This window comes from Trichosurus vulpecula, chromosome 1, assembly GCF_011100635.1.
Source record: "Trichosurus vulpecula isolate mTriVul1 chromosome 1, mTriVul1.pri, whole genome shotgun sequence".
In the NCBI taxonomy this organism is placed as follows: Eukaryota; Metazoa; Chordata; class Mammalia; order Diprotodontia; family Phalangeridae; genus Trichosurus; species Trichosurus vulpecula.
This window is the reverse complement of record NC_050573.1, coordinates 402,553,500-402,580,443: the sequence shown is the minus strand read 5'-3', so window position 1 is coordinate 402,580,443 and position 26,944 is coordinate 402,553,500. Positions and strand designations below refer to the sequence as shown.

General features: G+C 38.4%; 1 protein-coding gene across 1 annotated transcript in view; it reads right to left on the bottom strand.

Moving 5' to 3' along the window:
• WDR70 (WD repeat domain 70) overlaps positions 1–26,944 on the bottom strand; it is a 320,082-nt gene that overhangs the window by 18,851 nt on the left and 274,287 nt on the right. The window contains exons 14-16 of the mRNA XM_036736844.1: positions 6,779–6,879; positions 4,987–5,066; positions 3,004–3,120 (exon numbers count right to left, since the gene is read on the bottom strand). Of these exons, the coding sequence (XP_036592739.1) occupies positions 3,004–3,120; positions 4,987–5,066; positions 6,779–6,879 (298 nt within the window). The remainder of the gene's footprint in view (positions 1–3,003; positions 3,121–4,986; positions 5,067–6,778; positions 6,880–26,944) is intronic.

The following is a 26,944-nucleotide window of genomic DNA, read 5'->3' as shown; positions in this document are numbered from 1 at the left end:
AGTAAGACATCCGTGATTGAACACAGGTAGTCACATAGGCCTATTAATGAACGGGGAAGATCTTCTTATTCCATTAACATTACACCCCATTAATACGACAGAAAAGGAAAATGATAAATGTTTAAGAAGATATGTGGAAAATTGGAACATCAATGCACTGTTGGTGGAGTTGTGAAGTGATCTAACCATTCTGGAGAGCAATTTGGAACTATGCCCAAAAAGCTATAAAACCATGCATACTTTTGTATTCAGCAATGCCATTGCTAGGTCTGCATTCCAAAGAGGTCCAAAAAAGGGGAAAAGAACCTATTTCTACAAGGGTATTTATAGCAACTCTTTTTTGTGGTGGCTAAGAACTGGAAATTGAGGGATTGCCCATCAACTGGGGAATGTCTGAACAAGTTGTGGTATATGATTCTAATGGAATATTGTTGTGCTATAAGAAAAGACAAACAGCATGATTTCAGAAAAACCTGGAAAGATTTGCACGAACTGATGCAGAATGAAGTGAGCAGAACCAGGAGAACATTGTACACAGTAACAGCAATATTATACGATGAACAATTGTGAATGACTTAGCTATTCTCAGGAATACAATCATTGAAGACAATCCACAAGGACTCATAATTAAAAATGCTATCAGCCTCCAGAAAATAAACTGATGGAGTCTAAATACAGACCGAAGTATACAATTTTTCATTTTCTTTCTTTTTTTGTTTGAGTTTTCTTCCACAAAATGATTAATACAGAAATATGTTTTACATGACTGAACATGTATAATCTATATCAGACTGCTAACAGTCTCAGGAAAGGGAGACGGGAGGGAGGGAGAGATAAAACTGGGAACTCAAAATTTTAAAAAAAGGTTAAAAATTCTTTTTATATGTAATTGGGGGAAATATTATTTTAAAAAAAGAATAAATGAATGAAGTTTTATGTGCTTACTATGTGCAAAGCACTGTCTTAAATGATGAAGATACAAACAGAATAGGAACAAAGTCTCTGGTCTGCTCAGATTCTAATATATTCTAATACAAGGCAGGCATCAGCTACAAGACAGGTGGAAAAGTATAAGGGTCCTTAAAGTCCAATAGCAAGATAGCTGGAAATTCTTTTTTACTGTAATTTTCACTGACAAGACCATATTCTTTTCTGATGTCAAACCATCTGGCAGCACCAAGGACTTTAGTGGCAAGAACCTTCTCTTCTTCATCTTCCATAGCTCTTACTTTGAAGGAAGTAGGAGTTGCAGCACCTCTAGATGTGCCCAGTCTCCACAAACATGGTTTCCCTGGGCTATAGCTGCAGGGCCTGGGCTGAAAGTAGAGCTGGTAGTCAGTGAGATGCTGCTAGAGTACACAGTGCTGGGTCTTAGGAGAGGTGGTGGTCAAGGTGATGACAGGGATTTGGCATTCCAGGCACATGCTGTCTCTCAGGGCAAAATGCTGTTTTAGCTGGGCTGACCTGCCTGCCTTTTCGTAGTTGGTGATGGTAGCGATGGTGGAGATGGCAGGCCTCATCTCAACAGGCAATGCTCCCCTAGCGGATGGTTTGGTGGTCCGAAATGGATTTGGGTCTGATGGTCTTGAGGGCATACTATTCCTGGAGCTTTCGGTATAATGTATTTTGTTATCTAAATATTATTACCCCTATTTTACAGATGAGGGAAACTGATACTCAATTTAAATGAGCCACTCAAGGATACACAGTAAACAGAATTTGAACTAGGGTCTTTTTACTTGAAATTCAGTATTTTTGTGTCAGTAAAGAATCATTTAGTAGTTTTGAGCTGGGGAAACATGATGAATGAGACAATTTAACAAGATTAGTCTGGTTATAATGTTCAAGATGGCCTGATGAGGTAAGAAATGAAAAGTAGTGAAATACTTTAGCACAATATATGGTAATTTAGGCAAGAGGGTCTAAGAACCTAGACCGGGATAGTGGTAGTGGGAAGGGAAAAGGATAGATTATTAGAGGGGCTTCAAGTGTATGGTCTGGTGATTAAATTAAAGGAGAAATCAAAGATAAGGTTAAGATTCATCATTGATACAAACATGCAAGTTTAGTTGGAGACACTGATCAAAAGAAAAAATGATTAGTTCAGTTTTATTCTTGCTGAATTTAATGATATCTAAGCAGAAATCACTGCAGTCAGAAGGTGATATAGGGCTAAAACACAGGTGAGAGGTCATCTCTATAGCTCTACACACTTAGAGAGCAAAGAGCAATTGTGAGATAACAGATGAAGTTATAAGGACTGTAATGTGCAGCAGATAACACCCTCATTCACATAACATCCACTTTCCATTTCTTAAAGAGCCTACCAGAAGTCTATCCTGATCCTCTGGTTGCTAGTCCCCTTTCCCAGGAAATTACTTTGCATAGAGTTTATATTTAATTTCCTACGCACACGCTGTTTCCCTCCAATAGAATGTAAACTCCTTGAGGGCAGGACTATTTTGTTTTTGTCTTTGTATTTCCAGAGTAATACATGCTTGTGGAATTGAATTTCCAGGAAATCCTATTAATTTTTATATTCTCGTGAAGCCAATATGAGAAGCACAGTGGATAGGAATCCAGCCCTGAATTTAGGGACAATGGGACTTAAGTCCTGCCCTTGACACAAATAGCTTAGGTATCCCTGAACAAGCTACTTAACCCCTCGGTGGTCTATGTAACTGTCTGAGGCTGTAAGTGGTAGAAAAGATGCCACCCTGGATTGTAGAGAGCTCCCTTGTCCCAATGAAATTATAGGTCTAGTTCTTATTGCTATCCCTTTAGAGTCAAGAGAGTTAAGGTACCCTCATTCGGTAACTCAGGTTACTTTCCTACTTGTCTAAAGTTCCACATGATATCTATGTGGTGGAAATTCTGGTCAAAATTATTATAACGTATTAAAAACAATAATCTGAGGAAATTTTAAAGGAACAGAAAATCTAAGTTTGCAATATTTTTTCCTTGCTGTTTAATGAACCTATAAAAACAACAGATCATACTTACCTGGGCCTGCCACAGGGGGTTCAGGTTTGTGAGACTTCAGAGGATCTAATCTATCCTTTTCCAACTGTTTCCTTGTACTTCGTTGGCGTGGCTCACGGAACATAGGCAGTGCATGAGCTGGAAGTCACATTAAAAAAATTTCATTTTAATAATAACTCTTCCATCCAAAAACATAGCTAAAGAATGACTAAGTGAAACATGAAATGGAAGGCATAATGACAGTCTCCATTTGTAACAACAGACAGTCTTACTATAACCAAATTAGCCCATTTAGTTTGTGGATTTTTAGAATCACTTGTTCACCTCTCTTGGAATAGAACTACACACAGGAAACATAGTTAAATCCATGTCACAGACTTCAGTTATGAAAATACACTTCCCAAACCGTTTGTAAGCTAATAAAACTTGGTGAGCAGCTAAAACTCAGTTTCCGTGGGACTTCCTAAGATTATCCATCACAAATCAAAGATGAATAACACTAACAGTTATATTGTATATAGCATGCCTTCCAATCCACAGATTTCCCCAGATGTTTCATAGCACTGAAATCACTTCACACATCACTGAACTTTGACCAGGTCCAAGGAGGAGTGTGACAACACTGAGCAACAGTAGGAGGCCGGAAGAAAGAAACACTGTATGCCAACAAAACTAGGATAAAGGTTGCCCTGAATGTAGTGGGGTGCCTGAACTTTTGGTTTGGGCAATTTAGTGGTGACTTGGGCTGTAGGCCTGTATATGAAAATGACTCCACAAAATAAAAAAAAAAATCGAAGTAACACTTCTCTACATACTGAGGGTCAGGTAACAGTTTTATTTTGGGGTTGGGGTAAGTGCAGGGGAGTGTTAAATACTTGTCATTGGAGCAAAACAGTCAGCATAATTCCTTTTAAAACTCACATCAAAACTGACTTCTTTCAAGAAGAAAACTTTTTTCTTCCAGGGGGTCAGGGGCGTAGGGATATTTTTTATAATAAATATAAATGCCTAAAATTTATATAGTTGTTCGCAGCAAAAAATCTGGAAGTACTTTTTCATCCCCAGGAACCAAGACCACATCACTCACCAGTGAAATGCAGCTACCCTGGGAGGGGGTGGGGCAGCAGAGAACAGCCTCTGTGCACAACAGTATTTTTAGGAGGGCAAGTGAAAAATAGCTTTTCTACTTCAAACGACTTTAAGGGTGGGGTGGGGGTAGGGGGGAATTTAAGCAAGCCGCATGTAATTACATGAGCTGGAATTTGGTCATGACACCGAGTTTAACACTTCTACTCTTGCAAAAAATGTCATGGGATATCTTTAATGATCCCAGGTTCTAAGGAGGTTGGTTTTATGTTTGATCCGCCAGGCAGAACCACTGGCCATACACTGCCCCCTGGGCAGGACATAAGGGCACTGGCCAGGCTAGTAGGCACTGCAGGGCTTGCTTAGCCTTTTCAAAAGGCACTCGGTTTTCTTTCTCAAAAGTTGTTTTAGTCACTTGGAAGGGCATCCATTAATGGGAAATAATCAGCATGTCTGTAAAAAGCAAGTTTGGTCAGGTCAGTTAGATTACATTCCCTGTCAGAATGACACCTGATAAATCTTGGAGAAGACGATTAGCTTTTATTGAGATTTTGTATCTTGTTGCACATAATTTAACTTCACACACAGAGATCTGGATCCCTATCCCATGATCTTAGGCTAGGTTGTGGGTCCTTCAGAGGCTCACAACCCTGATGATGTCGGGTTACACCAACCAGGATTTTCCCTTCTGGGTTGTAATAGTGACATGAAGAATCCAACAGCCCTGTCTGTCTCTGGTGAGTCACATGAGTTAAGTAAGTAAGCTACTGCATGACTGGTAGTACCTTCCATTTGAATGAGATAATTTTTCAATATACGTCTGAACTGAAGGCTTTTTCCTCCTCAAAATCCATGAAATCAACACCACATGAAAGCAGACGAGAGACGTAACTTTTAAAAATCATTCCAATCACTTACGAGTTATGATGTAGTCCTGGGTTAAAGTCTCAGCTTGTCTAGTCTTCCGTTTGTTTTTAACTACACATAATTTTGCTCCCCTGAGAGGAAAAACAAAAGAAAGAAAAAGCCATTTTCTTTGGTCCTAGAAACAAAGCACGCGTTGAAATAAACAGACATTTCTGCTCGGAAGTTCACTTTGTACGTGCCATCTTGCCAAAGTCCAGAACTCGGCAAGCTAAGGGAAATAGATACAACTTCCAAGATAATGGAATTCCACTTACAAAACAAACCTACCACTCAGTGGCCCTTGACATATGATGGGATTAGCAAGACAATGTGGCAAGTGGACAGAATTTAGATACTATTTTTCAAAAACTTTGTAGTTATTTTTTAAAGAAAAACATAAAGACAGCCTTGTAGAGACAGTTAGGTATCTGTCCTTTTTACCCTCAAAGAACATAGAGTTCAAATTCTAGCCTAGGATACAGAAGAAAGCAGCCTGGGTGGTCTACATTCTGAAGGGCATCTGTCCACATCTCAAACAGAATCCACATAACTCTCTGGAATTCAGTATGACGGGCAATGTTGGAAAGAGCTAAGGGGCTGCTGCTGCCCAAGACTGAGCTGAACTGGCTGGCTCTGTGCAAGGAACCCCACACTTCTTCAAGTGTTCTTGCAAGAATGCTTGGATGTCTATTTTAATATCAGCAAGGAAAAATATTTTTTAAAAAAAAATAGATTTGGAATTTGCTGAATGAGTGTTACATCAGGGTTAATAAACTTCTCAAAAGAAATGGGCTTCTATCTCAGTCATATCCCTTGCTTTCAGTTTCCTTGATAACAACAAAATGACAATTAGTTTCATGTAGCATAGTAGACCTGTTTTTCTAGAAATGGCAGAGATATAGCACTCTGTAGGAAAAGAGGACTGGCAGCTTTGATACACTGCACCAAATCATGGAAAATGAATATTCACTATCTGGTCAAGATTATAACTAAGTCTTTCTATCCTTTAAAGGAACAAAGACAAACCAGTCAAAATAGCCTTAATGAGAAGCTTGTTTTGAAAATGAGAGGAATTTACTGATAAATTGCCCCAACAATGAATGGCAAGTAAATTTCCCCACAATTAAAAATCAGAGTTCTCTCCATAAAAGAAAACCTTTTGGAAAAGAACAAAAAACTTCAAATCTTGGTGCAATGACATATGTAAAGAAAATGGAAATAGCTGAAGGATCAAATTAAGATATTATGCTTTTAGAGAAGTGTATCTTTGGAATACCCATGTTCGGAGCCCGATGCTTAAATGAATGAATGAATAAATATGTGTATGTGTATAAAAATAAATAAAATTGTGCTGTCTCCATCTGCTGGCAGAGAACAATCTTACCAAACATCTGAACTAGCAACCTATAGAAAGAACAAGCTATCCATTTCTATTTCCCAAATTTGTGCATGCATCCCTCCTAATGCACACTGTGGATCAGAGTGGGTATGGGAAAGCAGATAGGATTTTTTCCCCTTGCACTCAACATTCCAGTTAAGGAATTACAAATCCCCTGGAAACTCTCAAACACTGTGAATTCTGTATGGATCAACGAGGATACCAAAACTGTCTCTGAAGCCCAGCACTATAGGCTCAACATTTTAGTCCTAGGAGGCCTTACTCAAACCAGCTGCATTTTCCCAAAGGGCAGATCTCCATAAAAGAGAAAAGAAACAACGTAAAAGAAGAAAAACCCATCTCCCTCCCCTCCTCCACCCCCTGTTGTTGCTATTTCATCTTCAATAAGTTATACTTATAAAATACCTCTGACTCTTGTTGGGATCATAATACACTTTAGCCAATCCATTTCCAGTTCCAACCATGATCTGGTTTAACTTCGGATGCCACAGGCAGCGTACCACACTCTGAAAGAGGATTGGAACATTAGATAACTTGCTCTGCTTCTTGTTAATATATTTTAATATATTAGTTAGAATTTCAGCTGACCACTAGTTTATTAAGTGAAACACATGTCTCTTTTTTCCTCCTCATCACTGTTACTGATAAATTTTCAGGTCATTCTCTTCTGAACCACAGTTATATTCATAATGTTTAGTTCTTAGTTCATCACTTGGTGTCTGTATGACACCCTTTAAAAATCAAAAAGATGTTCCCTTTTTGACATTTTTCCCCCTTTCCTGACAGCCTTGAAACCACAAAGCTAGCCTTTCCCAGCTCTGTTGGCTTGTGTTGTTGGCATCTTGAAATGCTGGGCCCACATAAGTGAGTTAGGCTCACCACTGAAGCAGACTGGGATCTCAATGTTTCATGCTTCTACACACACAATATGTCCCTCTGGATGACAGATTGAGGCCTGCTCTTTCATTTATTTATTGTTTTGATCATAGAGATCAGAATTTTGTAATGTGTTTGGGAACAATATTGTCCATTTGTAGTCATTCACCTATATCTCATTTACCTCTGAGATTTAGAAAAAAATACAAAAACAGAAAAAAATGTGCATAATGGAATTAAAAGTCTTAATGCATTTAAAAAATATGAGTGGGTCATATGATCATGTGATTTTACTGCCAGTGAGGAAAACTCACATGATTTTTTGGATCCAATGGACCCTAAAGTTTTTGTTGTCTCTTCCTAATCCGTTCCCTAAAGTGCTCAGACAGAACTACAACCTGCATTTTTGGTTTCTGAAGGGATACACAGTAGTAGAAGGGAAGGTACAGAGAAGGGGAGCAGAGAAAAGAAGATAAAGTCAACAGGGGAGAAAGCACCAATACCTCAAAAAAATTAGTGGCCCTTTTCCCCCTATCACCCCTACTTTTCCAGGACTGCAAAATCTTCTCTGACACAGCAGACAATATGTGGAACTGAGGCTAGAGAAGGTACCTTTATACAGAGAAACATGAAAAAAAAGTAAAGTTAGGGATCTACCCTTCAGAGTTACAGTAGTAAAAATAAAACTCACTGGAGTTTTGGAATGGAACTTGGAATGGAATTCATTCTCCCAAAATCTGTTTACAGCTGTCTTTTCCAGCATCTTCTTCCAATATTGGACCAATATCTGACCCTCTCTGACAGAGTAAGATTATTCCTGACCTTTCTCTTTGTGGTCTTATAACACACTAGATCACTAGGAACTTCCCAATGCCCACATGCAGTTAGATGATAAAGCTAGAAGAGCCACCAACATACACGTAGCAAAATGTCCACATAGATTGCTCAAATAGTTTTCTATGTCCTTCGACAATGTTCTAAGTGAAGATTTCATTATGTCCTTGTGAGGGATGGTAAAAATAATTTCTTGATTTTTCTCTCACATTTCTCTCACTCATTTTTACTCTGGTGCTAGGGAAAGAGAAGTGCATGACACACAGAGAGATGAAATACAAAAATAACACAGGACAGGAAAGAGGGGCCAATAAGGATCTTCAGAAACCCCTGCCAAAAAAAAAAAAGAAATGAAACGATCATTGCCAACCCTCCAAATTGGCTCTGAAACAGCAGTTGATTTAATTTAATGGAATTATAGAATGTTAGCACTCAAAAGTACCTTAAAGATAATTCTGTCCAACCACCTGATTCATGGATGAAGAAATCTCTTGCTCAGTACACTGAAGCCTGGACAAACAGATTCAAGACCTGCTGATTCTCAAATATGAGTTCGAATGAGGGAGTTACAGAATTGGGCCACCAATCAGGGTAGACAAATCCCAAGAAACCAGGCCAACAGGCAACTTCCAGAGGCAGCATGTCCACACAGGCCAACCACACATTCATGACTGCCTCCTGGAAAAGTCCAACCTTGGTGAGTATTCCTCCATCCCTATTCACATACGCTTCCTTCCAAACCCATTGGGCAAACTAGGTGGCACATAGACATACTGGGGTGGGTAGGGTGGGGGTAGATACAGTTCACAGTCCTTTTGGCACTGGAGAAGGAGAAGGCAAATGAAGGCTACTTGAAATAAACAGCCTCTCCAGTACCCTGACCACTGCTATAATAAGTAAGCAAAGTAGCCAACAGGGAGTGTGAGTGGTCTGACTGAGGGAAAGGACACTTAAGACTCAATTACTCTAAAGAGGTTATTAATCAAATACTATAGTGGTTCCAAAACATGGAACGACAAGACAGAACTGAAGGTCAAAGGTGGGTGGGCCGTTTCGTTTGTTAATGTTTATTGTATGTGTGCAGCTAACCTTTCTAAACTCTGCAGCTAATGTGGTTCCACACTTTGTACTGTCAAGGAAATGTATCTTATAGCAGGGTATTGGACATCAGCCAACCCAAACAAACCCTGAGACGGCATGGCTAGGAGCAAGTAGAGCTGCCACACTGCTAACTTGTCAAACATGCATGCCCGGCCATACTTAACAACAGTACACGTGCCTCCTAGAAAGCTAAAGGAGCCACTGTAAGACAGGCAAGCTATAAATCCTGAGAAAAAGGTGCACTCAATCAGTCAACAAATATTTCCTTGCATCTCCTTCCTTCAGAGGTTGCTTCTGTGGATTAGGGATTGTGGGTATGTGCATGGGTGGGTAGGGACTGTTGCATTCTGAACAGCAGATTTATAGTGATATACCAAGTGAGAGGCTAAGACACATTTTAATCCAAGGTTAGGGAACACACCCTTGGTAGATAGGGTGATGTGGGTGCTTGAACAGTCAGTACTAAGTTTTCACATTAAGATGAAAGAGGCCATCTCAAGGAGAGCACTTTAGTGTTAAAAATAGGTTCTGCAATCAGTCCGCATATTGTAATCTGCTAAATTTCCAAATTTGGTTAATAAAGTATTTTTTTCTTTATACTGATCTAGTTAATCTTACAAAACATGCAAATCCATTCATGGCTTCCATTAGCTACCCAAGTTAAATTCCATTTTGGCATAAAATTAGCTTTGGTCTTTTAAACCCAAACCAGCTTTCCTTTGAGCATTATAATGTGGCAGTGCAATAGAACCACAAACTAGCCAGTAAATACTCAGTTCTAGCAGCCGCAACAAGCTGGAGTTGGAGATCATCAGCAAAATAACTACCAGGAGTTACAAAATTTTAAAGCATTCAAACAAAAGCATTTTCCTTTCCTACAGAGAGGAAAATAAGGCAGAAACAAGGGTGGGGATAAAAAAGCACAACCAGCAGCCTGCCTCTAAATTCCAAAATATTTTAGGTTTGCTGCATTAACTCTTCACAAGAGCAAAGCAGCTGTAAAGCGTGACAAATTTGCTGTGCCCTTTAAAAAAAATGAACTCAGTGACACAAGTGGTGAATTAGCCTCTAGATAGATATTGTCATCTCCCAATCTACCCAACTTCACAGTGAAAATCAGTAAGTTTAGAAACTTGCTAATAGGCAGGTGGCACTATTAAAATCACAAAGAAATAATCCCACTTGTATCCACTTCACAAGTGTTACTAAAAAAGAAATCAATGCCTGTGTAATATCGTCTAAGTCTGTATAGCATACATCTAAACACCATCACCACCTTTCTATACATACTGAAGAGAGGAAGCCCAAGAACCCTTCAAAATATTATATCTTAGACATTACTATGTTGAAACTCCATTTCCTGACACTTTCCAGCTGCTAGCCCATACTATAAACCAAATCCCATCTGGTTTTAAATATGTTTTGTTTTCATCATCCTGCGTAGGGATATAAAATCTATATCTTCAAACTAACAGATTATTTGGGACAGTTTTCCAGGGCTTTCAGATCAAAATCCTTACCCCTACCAGTGATGGGAAACACTCTATTTTAAAGTCTTCTTGTGATTTTCCCAAAGCACATGTCTGAACATGTCACATCCTATACTCAAAAACTCCAGTGGCTCCTTATTACCTCTAGGAACCAATATAAACACCTTTGGTTTGATATTTAAAGCTCTTCACAACCTTGTCCCAACCAGCTTTCCTGGCTCATTACACATTACTTTCCATCCTATACTCTATGATCTACCAGGGGTGGGGAACTTGCGGCCTTGAGGCCACATGTGGCCTTCTAGGTCCTTGGGTACAGCCTTTTGACTGAGTCCAAGTTTCATCGAACAAATCCTTTTTAAAAATTTTTTAAAATTAATTTTAGTTTTCAACATTCACTTCCATAAGCTTTTGAATTTTAAATTTTCTCCCTCTCCTCCTCGCTTCCCCAGACGGTGTGCAATCTGATAAAGGCCTACATGTACATTCTTATTAAACATTTTCACATTAGTCATGTTGTAAAGAAGAATTAATGGGAGAAACCACAAGAAAGAAAAAACAAAACAAAAAAAAGAGAGTAAATAGTATACTCTGAGCTGCATTCAGACTCCATAATTCTTTCTCTGGATGTGGATAGCATTTTCCATCATTAGCCTTTTTTTTATTTATTTTTTTATTTTTAGCTTACAATACTCAGTTCCACAAGTTTTTGAGTTCCAAATTTTCTCTCCCTCCCTCTCCTCCCCGCTCTCCCCTATAGACGGCACGTAATCTGATATAGGTTCTACATATACCTTCACACTGAACTTATTTACATAATAATCCAGTTGTAAAGAAGAATTATAACCAATGGAACGAATCATGAGAAAGGAGAAACGAAACCAAAAAAGAAGGAAAAAAAAGAGAGAGAGCAAATAGTTTGCCCCAACCCGCATTCAGACTCCATAATTCTTCTCTGGATGTGCATAGCTTTTTCCATCATGAGTCTAATGATCTCCTGGTTCTGCTCCCCTCACTCAGCATCAGTTCATATAAGTCTTTCCAGGGTATAACATCATGAGTATTTTGGAGTAACAAATGCTTTTATTGAGGGGATTTGTTCTATGAAGTCTGGATTCAATCAAAGGGCTGCACTTGAGGACCTAGAGGGCCACATGTGGCCTAGAGGCTACAAGTTCCCCAACCCTGGAGCCCAACTAGCCTTGTGGTTCCTCATAAAATACTCTATCTCCAAACTCCAGGCCTCTACACTGCCTATCATATTCTCTCCTTACTGTCATTCCTTGGCATCTCTGCACTCCTCAAAACGAAGCTCAAGTGCCACTTTCTATAAGAGGTCTTTGCTGGTCTCCCCAACTGCTAGTTCTTCCACCAGCTTACCTTGTATCTATTTTGCATGTGCTTTGTCACTCATTTCTAAACTGAAGGCAAGGACTGTTTCATTTTTTGTTTCCTGTATCCCTAGCTCCTAGCACAGAGTCTGACACATAGTAAGGACTTAAAAGCTTGCTGACTAGTTGATTAAAGAAGCCCACAATTGACTCCCAATTGAATCTCAACTTACTGAATTCAGACCAATGTCAGCTTATCAAGAACTTTTTAGTTCTTGATGGATTCTAACATCTAGTGTGTTAGTTATCCTTCCCAAGTCTGTGTCATCTTCAAAATATGATGAGCATCCCATCTATGCCCTTATCAAAGTTATTAATAAAAATGTTAAATAGTACTCGGCTGAGCACAGTTCCCTAAGGTATTCCACCATAGACCTCCTGCCACACTGACATTGAACCATTAATGACAAATCTCCCAGTCCAGTCATCCAACCAGCTCTGAATCCATCTAATTGCACTAGCATCAAATCCATTCTCTCTTCTTCACAATAATGTTATACTTTATTAAAAACTTTGCTAAAATCTAGGTAAACAGTATCTATAGCATGTTTCTTATCTATTAGTTCAGTAATCTTGTCAAAAAAGGAATGAGTTTAGTCTGTCAAGACCTGTTCTTGATGAAGCAATATTGCCTCTGTAATCACCACTTCTCTTTCTAGAGGTTCACCAACCACCTTTTTAGTAATGTATTCTAAAATTTTCCTAAGAATAAAGGCCAAATTCATTGGCACATAGTTTGTAGATTCTGTTTTTTAAAAGGACAATTGCCCTTCTTCAGTTGATACTTTTCCTGTTTTCTAAGGTCTTTCAACATTACTGATAGTGGCTATGTAATCCCATTTGCTGGTTCTTTCAGGACCTGAGTCAGGTGGCTTGAATTCATCAAGACTCACAATCGCCTTACTCATTTTGGGTATCAATTTCTTTCTTGGTTATTTTTGTTCTGCCATTTCCAGTACTAAGATAATTTTTGCTGGTAGAGAGATATGAAATTAAAATTGGGCAGCTCTTTCTTTCTTGCCAGTTATCATTGACCCACCACGCCAAGCAGAGATCCTATTTGTTTTGGATCATCATTTTTCTCCCAATATAGCTTTTTTTTTTTTAGGCAACTGAGGTTAAGTGATTTGCCCAGGGTCACACTACTAGTAAGTGTGTGAGGCCAGACTTGAACTCAGGTGCTCCTGACTCTAGAGCCAGTGCTCTATCCACTGTGCCACCTACCTGACCTCCAATATAGCTTGTAAAAAATTCCTTTGATGTCCTTAGCTTCTCTCATCAGCCTCAGATCATTCTGAGCTTTGGCATTTCTGACACTATTTTTATAGGACCTTATCATGCTCCTAAATTCATCCTCTGTTATATGACTTGCTTTCATCTTCTGTACATTTCCTTTGGTCAAATCCCATTATTTCCTCCTCACTTGAATTTGATTCTTGAGTATCTCCTATATCTCTGAGTTGAACTCAGGCAGACTATCTATCCCTGCAATTCTCCCTATTTCACTGGAACCCTATGAAATCTGGTCTCATATTAGGGTGCTTGTCAGACTGGATCTGCTCTGATTCTCTATCACAAAACTCTAGGAGAAAGTCACTTCCCTCTAGAATTACCTTCGTTTCTACCCTAGCACTCAGTTCCCCTTTGTTAGTGAAAATCAGAACAAGACTAGAACTTCCCTCCTTCATCTTTGAAGGATGCCCTTATTATTGAGGCTAGTCAAAAAATTATAACTGCTTTACTTTTGGCAGACAGCAGATTTCTGGATAACTGAAATTCACAATCACTCCTCTATCATCCTTCTGTGCCACACCTGTGATTTGCTGCCCAAACTCCTCACCTATCTCCTCTTTCTACTTGGGAGGTAGTGTAGTAGGCTCTAATAACAAAATATCTTGTTTTTCCCCTCTACTAACCTTCATCCAAATGCTCTCCACCATTCTTCCACCTTTTGGGTCCTGGATATGCTCTCAGGAATATATATTTTTTAATATACAATGCTGCAATGCTCCCCACCCAACCCCTTTTAAAATTAATTAATTGATTTATTACCATTTCTGTTTCTTTTAAATGAGGTATACCAGTCCAAAGTCATAGTCTAGTCATGGGCTTCATCTCATCAAAACTCAATGACACCTATGTGGTCAAATTTTCTTTTTTGAAATTAGGATCTCTAATTTCTCTTGTTTGTTGCCTAAACTCTGGGCATTTTTGCATAGGCTTTCAAACCCAGGGTTTTCACTACTGGATCTTATCTTTAATTTTATTCCCACAGCTCCATTTTGCTGATTTTCTTAATTACTATTATATATGTATATATGTATACATGAACAAACAACACAGTTAACCCGCAAAATTGCTATGTGGAACAATGCTTGTTTGGTAAGTAAAAAACCCTAGTCTTCTTCCTCTTCTTAAAGCTACCTCCCAACTTCTGAGGAAAGATATCACTCTCAAGAGGCAGGGAAGACACATAAAGAAGATGATATAAAAACTGAAGTCTTTGCAATTTTGCTTAGGGCCTTCTTTCTGTGTTTAACTTCAACTAATGAGAGACAAATAATGATTTTGGAGGTACATGGGCTAAAATGCAGTTATATGTGGCAATTCCTCCAGACATCTGTAGACCTCATCTCAATAATTAAACTCTTCTCACCATCAATGGAGCCCAGCTGTTCGTTTAGACTGTTTTCAAGCTGCCTAGTTTACTAACATTTCAGAGTGAGAAGTGACGGCCTGAACCTAGAACTAGGACTAAATGCAAAACACCTACTTAAAAATTAGTAAATTAGTTCTTATACAGTGAAATGAAAAAATTCATCTATTACACAGACTATTTATATTCTCTATGGTCTAGAATTAAGGTAACCACCAAAGTAGCAAATGTGGAGCCTCACAGCTATTCTGGGCATTAAATGAATCACATCTGTGTCTGATAACAACCTGCCTAAGGAATTATAGCAGAAAAAAATTCCATCTGAAAATAGAAAAAAGATCTCTAAGAGGAAGAGAATTAAATGATTTTCTTCATTTAATCCAAAATGGGAAATGTTATTTAGCCCCAAAAGAACTTACTTCCAACTTTTTAAAAGTTGTTTTTTCCTTTAAAATCATATCTAATAAAACAATCAGGGAGCAGAGTGAAAAGGAGTGTGAAGTCTGTGACACTGATGGACTGAACAACGCAATATACAGTCACAGAATCTATTAATGTAAAATTACCCCAATTCCTCCATGCCTCATTAACTCCAATTCTATGTGGACCAAGTCTCCTTGGCCTCTCTCCCTTCTTTCCCCTCTTAACCCTATATTTTATATCCACGAGAAAAGGCCATTCAGGGAAATGTCATTAATCTTTAGAACAGTGGGGTAATTTTTTTCTCTTTCATCATATATGGTTTCCCTATCTTCAGCATCTCATCATACAAACTCTGCAGAGTAACCATCCTACTGTAGCAATGATTATATTATCAGCAGTATTGGAATGGGCCCCCCACTGACCACTGAAGTCCCAACCCTTTAGCCTCCACTCCAAAGCCCTCCACAATCTGTCCACAAACCTATCTTTGCAGCCTCGTGTTACATATTCCCCTTGATGTATAGTCTATGATCCTGACAAAGTTAACCTGTTTGTTCCCATGTTATTTCCTCACAAGGTCCCTATGACTAGACTACATTCTCTACCCCCTTAATCCTGCCCAAATCTCTGCCTACTGAAATCCTACTTATTCCTCCAGGCCCAGCTATAATGCTAGTATTTCCTTAATAACTCTAAGGAGACATTTTGCCTCATCCAAACTCACAGTACTGTGTACCTCTTTTTGAGATATTATAATCTATTCTGACTTAGTCATTGATGTACATGTCTTATCTCACCTCATGGACTATAAGCACCCTGAGCGGAAGGGATTATGTCCTATTTATGTCCCTAGAGCTTAGCAAATAGAAGTACTTAATGTTCTGTTTAGACTGCTACAAAGTTAACTGTCCTAAGATTATTAATCAGATTCAGGTAGGGGAAGAAAATATGTCTGGGGAAAACAGAAAGCATAAAAATACCTTACCAGGTAAATATGAAATTATATGGTATTGGCAAAGACAATGGAATAATATTTTAAAATGAGTTGAGTAAGTATCATAAGCAATACTATAGTAATGTGGAATGGGCAAAAGGAATGGTCTGCACCCCATGTAAATAAATGAAGTGTACAGGTTATCAAACAGTTAAATTGATATCTGACACAACGGAGATGTACTCTGGAAGGGAGATATGAGAAGTCATTAAGTGTGTAAATCTAAATGTAATTCAGGAAAAGCAAGGCCTTCCATGATGAAATGGATAGGATATCTAGGACATTATTAATCCTAATATAGTCCTGGTGAAGACATAAAAACCCATAAACCTTTTATTTAGTCCTTCAGGCTTCCACACCCTCTCCTAGTACACAGAATAGTAAGACCTATCATTTCAAAAAAGGGAAAAGATCTTTGGTTATGTGCTAATTATAGGCCTGAGTCTCACAAACCATGATTATGAAATACTGGCCAAAGTTCTGACAGGACAGCTGGAAAGTTTATTACCCAACGATTATTCATTAGATTCAGGTATGGCAGGAAAAGTTGTCAGGGTAAAACATAAAGTGGCATAAAATATTTCATCATGGCCCATTGGTATAAGATGATATGGGGTTGGCCTTGGACAATGCAGTAATATTAACAGCTCCTGGATATTAAAGAATCTTTTTGTACATGTTATATCAACTTCAGTTTTACTTTTTTCAGCATTTCATTGGGGCAATCAAATGTGATTCTCACACATAGTAGTACTGAGTATCTGAATTTCCATACAATTCTGTAATTCACAAAGCCCCTACTTGTACTTGGGAACTAGTCCACATATCAGTGGGATAAAACATGAAACCAGTGAACACAGGAGAAGTATGTTTCCTATTTTATTATATCAGGAAACAACAATTTACGCACTGATTCTGAGGAAAAGAAGTCATGGGTATAGAAGCTGATAAATCTGAAATGTTTTCCTTGAAGTTCTACATATCCCAGTTGTAATGAATGTCTTTCAGGGCTACTCATTATTAATAGAATAAAACAACACAAAGAAACAGAAAAACCACCTAAAAAGGAACAATCTATTCTATGACAAATTTAAAATTTGCCATTCTTTCAGTCAAAACAATCAACTTATGTATTGGATCTGGAAGCTCTTCTTTGGTTGGCTCTGCATTTACCGAAATTCACAAAAAGGGATAGCTATTGAGATAAAAGTGCGAAATAAAGGCACAACACTACCGATTTTGAGTTAGTGACATACGTCTGCACTGTTCAAGGGTCTACTGTTTGGCTGTAAATAGAACTGTGTAAAAACCAAAACAACTTGACCTATGAGAATTGAGACAAGTTAAAATCCTAATCATTTAATGCATTTACAAAGATAATGATGCCCTCCTAATAGATCTGAGATTATAAAAGAAAGAGAATAATGAGAGGCAGTAGAGATTAGTAAAAAGAACACTCTACGCAGGGATTTGTTTTGTGTGACTATACTATATTTGTAACAGGTTTTGAGGGAGAGAATTCAGAACTGAAAATAAAATAAAATTGAATTTTTAAAAAATGTCAAGCTAGAGGAAAGGAAGGAAGAAGGAGGGAGGGAAGGAGGAAGGGAAGGGAAGGGAAGGAGGAAGGGAAGGGAAAGGAAGAAGAGAAGGGAAGGAGGAAGGGAAGGGAAGGAGGAAGGAGGAAGGGAAGGAGGAAAGAAGAAGGGAAGGAGGAAGGGGGAAGGGAAGGAGGAAGGGAAGGGAAAGAGGAAGGGAAGGGAAGGAGGAAGGGAAGGGAAGGAGGAATGGAAGGAGGAAGGGAAGGGAAGGAGGAAGGGAAGGGAAGGAGGAAGGGAAGGGAAGGGAAGGAGGAAGGGAAGGGAAGGGAAAGAAAAAATGAATGAATACTGGTCTTGAATTTATAAGACTTGAGTTTGGGCCTCAGCTCTTCTACTTAGCAGCTGTGTGACACTGCGTAAATCATTTACATCACTGTGTCTCAGTTTCCTTATATATAAAATGAAGATAACACTTGTACTTCTTGCAGAAAAGAAAGTATTTTACAAAATTCCAATGAAGCAGATGTTAGAATTTGTTTTGTTTTGTTTTTAGGAACAACGCTGGATTTTCAAGAGTATGCTACATAAAATTTCAAAAAAAAATGCTTACTTTATGTGTGATACATTGACATCTCAAGATATTAAAAGACCAAAAGAAAGGGCTTCACTGCATTTGTTAAAATATCCTTTTACAGGACCTTTAAACAGAGACAGACGAGAACTACAATATTTGGAAGTTACAGAGGCGGTAATATTTGTGCTGGTAGAAATACTTATACCAATGAAATCACAAATTAATCTCAATATCAAAGAAAAAATATTCTACATTGTGAATTTTTCCCCTATGGAAAACAAATCACATTTGTTCATATACACATTACTAAAATTAATATTTTAACCATTACCACTGTAAATTTATATAGAGTTCATAATATTTTTAAATCACTAATAAAAGTTCCTTACAAGTGTTAAATCTTATGTAATTGTGTTTATGAGATTTCAAAAGCAACAAGAAAAAATGGCTGCTACTTTTCTTTAGCAAGAAACTTGATAAAAAAGAAACTCCATAAGGCAGACCACATAGGCTATAATAGCACATATAAAATGAGAAATTTCAAAAGAATATGTACATGAATCATAATTAATCAAAGGAGAAAAATTATCTTTAAACATGTGCTGCAAATAAAATTTTAAATTGCAAGGGAAAACTGTCAATGTGGATGCTCAAGTCTGAAATTAATAAAAATGGAAAAATAACCAAATACTCATTCTGATCCCTTATTACATTCAGTACTGCTAAGATTCTTACTGTGTTCCCTTTTAGACTTCACAATTTAGATGCAGGCAACTTAGTAAAGGCTCAGCAGAAGTTGAGAAAAAGCAGTAAATAATTCGTACTGTTTGGCCTAGAGAAGACTGAATAACAACTTTATAAATGGCATTCATTGCTCAGCTTTTCTCCATTTCTAAGACAGAAACAAAAGGAAGGAATAACACTTATAATATCTCATACTTATATAGCTCTTTAAAGTTTGAAAAGTGCTTTACATATACAGGGTGTCCTAAAAGTTTTTTTTTAAATAGCTTTAATAACCTAAAGCTGCATTCAGATTTTTGAGACTTCCTGTATTATATCCTTAGGTAGGTGCCATAATATTTTCCATTTTACAGGTGATGAACCTAAGGGGAGGTTAAAAGACTTGCCCAGAATCACACAGTTCATAAATGTGTGAAGAAGGAAGAGAAATCAAGTCATCCTGATTCTAAATCCAGAGATCCTAAAAGCATTTTAGGTTAGGTGTACAAAAAGTTCGCATAACGGGATGGCCTCCCACAATATTTGTGGAATTCTTTTCTTTTAAAAATAAGACAGATTCCCACTTGTTTGGTTGATTGAGACACGGTCCTTCACAGAAATATGGAAATGAATCGTATATGCTCCCAAAGGTCCTTTGATTCTTTGTTCTAAATGACTTCTAAAGTCATAGTAAATAATACTGAGAAATTCATAAAGTGTGTAGCCTGACAGCTACTACAGCACTAGTCATTAGTTTAGCCTAGGAGGAGCAATTTCTGGCCAGGAATATATTCCAGGTCACTGAAATTGCAAAACAGAGTGATACGTGTTCAAGAACAATCAATCAACAAGCACTTCTCTACATCTGGTGCTGTGCACTTAGGCACCTAACTGGAGATACAAAGTTGAGAATGAAACAGTCTCTTCCTTCAAGAAGCTTATATTCTGTTGGAATGGACAATAATGGGAGGAGTACTGAATTTGGAACCAGAGGTCCTGGGCATATAAATCATGACTCTGTCATCGACTACATAAACTTTCTGGGCCTCAGTTTCCTTATATGTGTATTGAGGGGGTTGTACTAGATGGTATTTAGGTCCCTTCCAGCTCTAGATCTGTGATCCAAGGCAAGCATATACATAAAATTAAGGCAAGACGATCTGGGAGCACCAGCAATGGAGGGAACAGAAACTAGAAAAAATCTCATGTACAAGGTTACACTGACTGAGTTTTGAAGAAAGGTTGTTATACTTTCTGAAAAAATAATATTTACAAAATTTATTCCTCCATTTATTTGACTTCTGTATACTGAATGCAGCAGCTGATGACAAGGACTCTGTTGCCTAGTGTCATCGCCTAGCTGTATGGTCATCATTTCTAAAGTGTAGAACAAAAGGGAAGAGAAGGGAGGGAGGGAGGGGAGGGGGGAGATACCAAATTAACATATAGTGTCATAGGACATTAGGGCTACAAGAAACCTTAGAGAACATCTAATCCAACTTCCTCATTGTTACAGATGAGGAAGTCCTGTGAGATTGGGTAATTTGCCCAGTCCATAGAGTAGATAGTAGCTAGCAAATTTTTTTTCTAAATATTGAAAAGTTTCAAATTAGTTCCCACTATGATTCTTACCTAGATCATGTTAAAACTTGATAGGGCAACATAATAAACACTAAACTAACATGACATGTGAAGGAAAATACTATATACTCTATAAATATTTCTTCATTAGCGTGTGTATGTGGGTTGCCATCCAAGTATGTGTAATAATCACTCTATCTACTCTTAGAAACCCACATAGTGTTGAAATGACTGTCCTTCCACTCCACAGTATTATTACCCTGGAGTCTTCAAAAATGACACCCTTGGGGTAACATTAAATGTAAGATATAAACAATTCACATTTGTAGAAAGTTTTACTGGTATAAAGTACTTTCACATATTTAATTTAATCTTCATAACAACCCTGTGAGATTGTCTGACTATAAGTATTATCCCCATTTACAAATAAAGAAACTGAGGCTTTAAGAGTTAATAATGAATTTTAATGAGCTACACTAGAGAGTAAACCCCTCTGAATGAAGTCCAAAACACAAATACCATGCTTTATCAGGTTTCTATAGCTAGGCTCAACTCCATTCAATCTAACAAATATTTATTAAGCACCTACAGGCAGATGTGATAAAATTAGGAAGAGGTCTAGCAAAAGAGATCACCTTAGTTGGGGACATCAGGGAAGGCTTGAAGGAGGAAATGGCAGATAAACTGGGCCTTGGAGACAGGTGGAGATGAGTGTGATGGAAGGCAGGCAGAGCTGATTCCTAACATGAAGGATGGCATAAGTTAAACAATGGAGATCAGAGCAGTATAAGAGGAAAATGGAAAAGGGCTGGAGCGAGATTAGGGACAGTCTTCTCTATTAACATTAGGGGTTTTAATTTATCCATAAGTACAGTAAGCAGTGTGGAAACACTGAAGGCTTTGCAGAGGGGAATCACAATCAGAATAGTTAAGTAGAATACTTGTAAGGCAGTAGTTTGTTTGCTTGTTTTTTTTCTCTTTTGCTGAGTTCATACACAGATCTCCATCTTCAGTCTTCATGCCTCTGCCCAGCTGGGCTCCATGGCTAGAATGCACTCTCTCTCACCTTTGACTCTCAGAATCCCTAGTTTCCTTCAAGGCTCAGATGTTCAAGCACCACCTTCTACATGAAACCTTCCCCTTAGATGTTAGTTTCTTCCCCTGAAATTCTTTTGTATATATTTTTGTATAGACCTATATAGGAAGGCTATGCTGTTAAGTTCCTTAAGGCTGACTGGTCTTTATATCCCCAACACTTAGGAGAGCACCTGGCACTCAGTAGGTGCTTAATAAATACTTGATTGATTGGTGTGCTGCTCTGTGCAATAAATAAGAACAATTTTTATAGTTTGATAGATTTAGAACTGTAAGGAACCTCCGAGGTCATCTTGTCTAACTCCCTCATTTTACAGATGACCTAACTAAAGCCAAAGGAAGTTAAATGATTTGGGCCAGGTTAAACAGGGCTAGGATTTGAACATAAGTCCTTGGATATCAGTTCAATGATTTTTTTTTTCTCTTTGTAGTTTCATGCATTAAGGGATCATAATTCAAAGGTTACATGATCTGAAGAACAACAACAACAAAAATCTAAGGATGCCCTGCTCCGGCTACTAGCATTTGCTCCTTTTAGCTGTTTTTTAAAAAGTTTATGTTGATGTCTTACTTTTTACATCATTATTATTTTCGTCATTGCCTCTCCCCCTCCAAGAAACAGCCCCTATAACATCCCCTTGTTTTTGACGGACAAAGACAAAGGAAAAGAAAAGGAAAAATCAACACAACCAAGCAATTCATTGAAAAAGCCTCCAAACAGCTGCGATGTGCAGTACCTGCGGACCTCTCACCTCTGTGTTGGACTGGGTTTGGAGTGTCCCCTCAGATCTCTTTTTTATGAACATGCTCGTTCTCTGTAGCTTTTTAACATCAGTTTAGCTCTCAAAGTACATGTATAACGGTGGACAAATCACTTCCTTTCTCTTTTCTTCAGTTTCCTCATCTGTCAATTGAGTAGGAAGGATGAGATAATCTTTGATGCTGTGAAGATGTTACTGGACAAAGGAGCATAACACACCTAGAAGCCTGGTTCACATAATGCCCTCTCTTAAGCAATGTTCTGTATAGTTCCTAGACACATGTCCAAACAGGAATACCAGCATGAATACATAAAGAGTACTCATTTCCAGTACTGGCTGCACCTTCACTCATACTCCTCAGCTCACCAGTCGAGGCAGGGGAGCTGGAATACTCCCTGCTGCTCATTGCCACATCTAGGTTCTCTCCCTACTTCCACCACTCAGTAATCTTTCCTCCTTTTAAGTTCATACTATTCATATCTACCAGCTGATCAAAATCCTGGTAAGTCATTGTCTATAGACTGCCCAGGTCACTCCCTTTCCTTCATCAATGCATTTGGTATATGGCTCATAATTTTTCTCTTCTCCTCAACTCCTGCTTTTATATAAGGGGATTTCAACATACATACATATTGACTCTTACACCAATTCAGTTCTATACTATCCTTGCTTGAATCCCCAGTCTATCATTTTGCCAAGTCTCAGCCTTGGATCACTCCCACTATTGTTCCTTCACTCCTACATAAATGCTAGTGAATGAAGGTTGAGAAAATTATACAACCATTCTGACTGGGCCCCCTACAAGTTTATGTTACAGAACATCAACTGGGCCATCATGGCTTCTAGACAATCCTATACTTGCCTTATCAACTCACTGTCCCATTCTCCATAGCAGTTCTTCCAAATCTCTTCATCCCTCCTCAAACATATCATAGCTCCTCTTCCCCCCACTCTCTCAGCTGAGACCCTTGCCTCGTATTTTACAGAAAAAATTGAGGCTGTTCACCACGAACTCCCTCTTCTCCATCTCTTAACACTAAGACACCTTCTGTCACCCCTTCACCCCTATCTTACATGATGAAGTGGCCTTACTCCTTACCAAGGCTAACCCCTCTACCTACTCAAGTGATCCCACTCTATCTCATCTCCTCCTACAGATTGCCTCCACTGTCATAGTCATTTTCACTTATTTTCAATCTCTCCCTGTCTCCTGACTCATTCTCTACTGCCTACAAACATGTCCATGTCTCCCTCATCCTGAAAAACCCTCACCTCAATCCCCACCAGAAATTTTCTATAACTCTTTTGCCCTTTATAGCTAAACTCCTCAAAAAGGCTATCTATGATCAGTGCCTCCACTTTCTTTTCTATCACTTTCTTCTTAGCCCCCTACAATCTGGCTTGCTACCCTACTGTTCCACTGAAGCTACAACCTCCAATGATCTTACCAATGATCTCTTGATTGACAAATCGAGTGGCCTTTTCTCAATCCTCATTCTCCTTGACTTTTTTTTTTTGCAGCCTTTAAAACTGAAGACCACTCTCTCCTCTCTGAAACTATTTTCCCTCTAGGTTTTCAGGACACTAATCTCTCCAAGCTCTCCTTCTACATATATGACCACTCCTTCTCCATCTTCATTGCTGGATCTTCACCCAGATCACACCCTCTGCTTTAAGTGTCTCTCAGGGTCCTATCTTGGGCATTCTCTTTTACCCTCTATATTACCTCATTTGGTGATCTCATCAGGTCTGATATATTTAATTACCATCTATATGCTGACAATTCTATCCCACCTGCCTGCAGCCTTTCAGAGCACATTCTCTTTCCCCCTAAAGCCTCCCACCGTCCCAGTTACGGTAGAGGGCAACTCCCATTCCCTTAGGCTCACAATCTGGGACTTATCCTTGACTACTCATCTCCCCCACATCCCTCACCCCTGCCCCTGCCATATCCAATCTGTTGCCAAAGCCTATTGATTTCACCTTTATTACATCTCTCAAGAATACATCATCTTCTCTTCTGCAGACCTTCATCACCTCATGCCTGGACCATTTTAATAGTCTACCAGTGGGTCTGCCTGCCCCAAGCCTCTTTCTATGCATCCATGGCATGCCCTCATCAGAGAAGGTGCTGCTATGCTCTATGAGCAAAGCAGAACTGAAGTAGCTCAAGAGAAACATGAGATGTGAACATTTAGAGAATCGACCCCAAATGTTCACATAGACTATTTGTGCCTGACCTGTGGTAAAACATTCCAACCATGTATTGGTCTGATGAGCCAGTATGACACTCTATGACTTCACTATAACATAGTGATTTTGGTCCTCTTCAAGAACAAAGGACAACAAACAACCAAAATGATTTTCCTAAAACCCAGGTCTAACCATGTCACCTGGCTACTCAATAAACTCTAGTGGCTCCCTATTGCTTTCAGGTTCAAATACAAAATACTATGTTTGGCATTCAAAGCCCTTCATACCCTAGCCCCTTCCCCTACCTTCTTGTATCTTACTCTTTAACACAGTAGGTTGTCCCATAAAAAAAGAACCTCTATCTCTTAGCTCCATGCTGCCCCCATGCCTGGAATGCTCTCCCTCCTCCACTCCACCTACTGACCTCCTTAGCTTCCATTAAGTCTCAGCCAAAATCTCATTTTTTACAGGAAGCCTTTCCCAACCCCAACCCCTCTTAATTCAAGTGCCTTCCCTTTGTTAATCATTTCCTATTTAGCTATATATAGCTTGTTTGTACATATTTGTTTCCCCCATTAGACTGTGAGCTCTTTAAGCACAGAGACTGTTTTCTGCTTCCTTTTGTATCCCCAGTGCTTAGCATAGTACCCGGTACATAAAAGGCACTTAATAAATGTTGACTGATTGAAAGGGTTATCTAAAATTTGCTCACTCTTTACCCACTAGACTTAACTATTCATTTGAAATTAGGTTGTGAATATTCTATACACCTTTAACATCTCCAACCCAGTTTTGGGCAAATATTCGAAAGCTTGTTAAAATAAGCATGTTAAATGAGCCCCATCAGGAGTTTGCATTATTCAACTTACCCCAGAAATTACAGGAAAACCTCATTAGGCTGATATCAGTTTATTCAAAATAGTCCATAATTCAGAGCAACTGCTATTCCCTAGTCAACCATATGCCGGCTTGCTCTTTAATAAAAATCAGATAACAGAAATCTAGTTAATTCAAAGTCAATTTTTCCATGCCTTGTGTTTCATATTAACAAGGTTTCACTCTTCTAGAAGGCAGATAACATTGCCAAATATAGTCTCATTTTCAGCCAGCAGTTACTGTGCCTAAGTGCTTACTCTGCCCACATCTCAGGTTCCTTTGATTTCCTCTCAACTCGGCAGACAGCTTGAAGCTGGCAGAGAAGCTGTCACTTTATTACCTCTCCCTTTTCTAAGAGGGCTTTAAAGTTGGGTCATTCTGATTAAGCTAATGTTTTACATCAATCTGAAAGCCATCATCTATTCTAGTTAAAAATGGGTTACAAGGAGGAGAAGAATCAGAGGGCAGAAAAGGGCAGTGTGGAGCTTCTTGAGTGAAGTTTTTGCTGTTTGGATTCATTATTTTACTTGAAGTTGATTTCCAGATCATAAGATCAAACTATATATCAAAATAAAAATACAATACAGTGAAAATTATCAGCGATTTCTGATGATTGATAAATCGACATTAATTGTGCAGCTGCTGCCTCCTTTTATAAACAAAAATCATCAAGAGTTGACCAAAACCTGAATGAGTAAAAAGTTGTCCCTTTGATATTTGTAAATTAAGATCAATAATATGCCTAATCAATGCTCTACATTTATTTCTCCTGGTCCATCTCTAACTAGAAAACGTATAAAGTGGTCAACAAACATCAGTAAATCACGTAAAAACAGTGGTATCAAACTCAAATAGAAACAGCGGTCACTCATCTGTACATGAGGATCGCTGCTGGCCACATACTAACTTAGAAAAACACATATTAATATTCCCTATGTTCCACTACATATTTTTATTTTGTTAAATATTTCCCAGTTACATTTTAATCTGGTTTGGGCAGCATTCTGGAGTGTCTCGCATGTTTGACACCTTTGATGTAGAGAAGCTTCCTCATAGGCAATGACTTATTACAACTTGAAATAATTCATTTCAGATATTTCTAATGACATTCTGGAAAATCACATTTGATGTGGAAGGAGAACAGTACGTGATTCAAGTCCCCTCAGAACCTCAATACTTCAAGGGATCCATGACCTGATCAATATGAAAATCAAGATCACGGTCTTTACTTTCCCCATTTCTCACTTATTAGAGCCAATGGCTGTAAATAATTAGCACTGCTGTACTTGTATGTAGCTGTTTCTTCTTCATTAGTCAACCAGACAAATATTTATTAAACACTTTCTGCTCTACTCCAGGTACTGGGGATACAAAAAGAAAAATGAAGAAAATCTCTATTCTCAAGGGGCTAGCATCCTATAGGGGAAGACATATAGACATAAGTACAGATTAACTAGAAAAC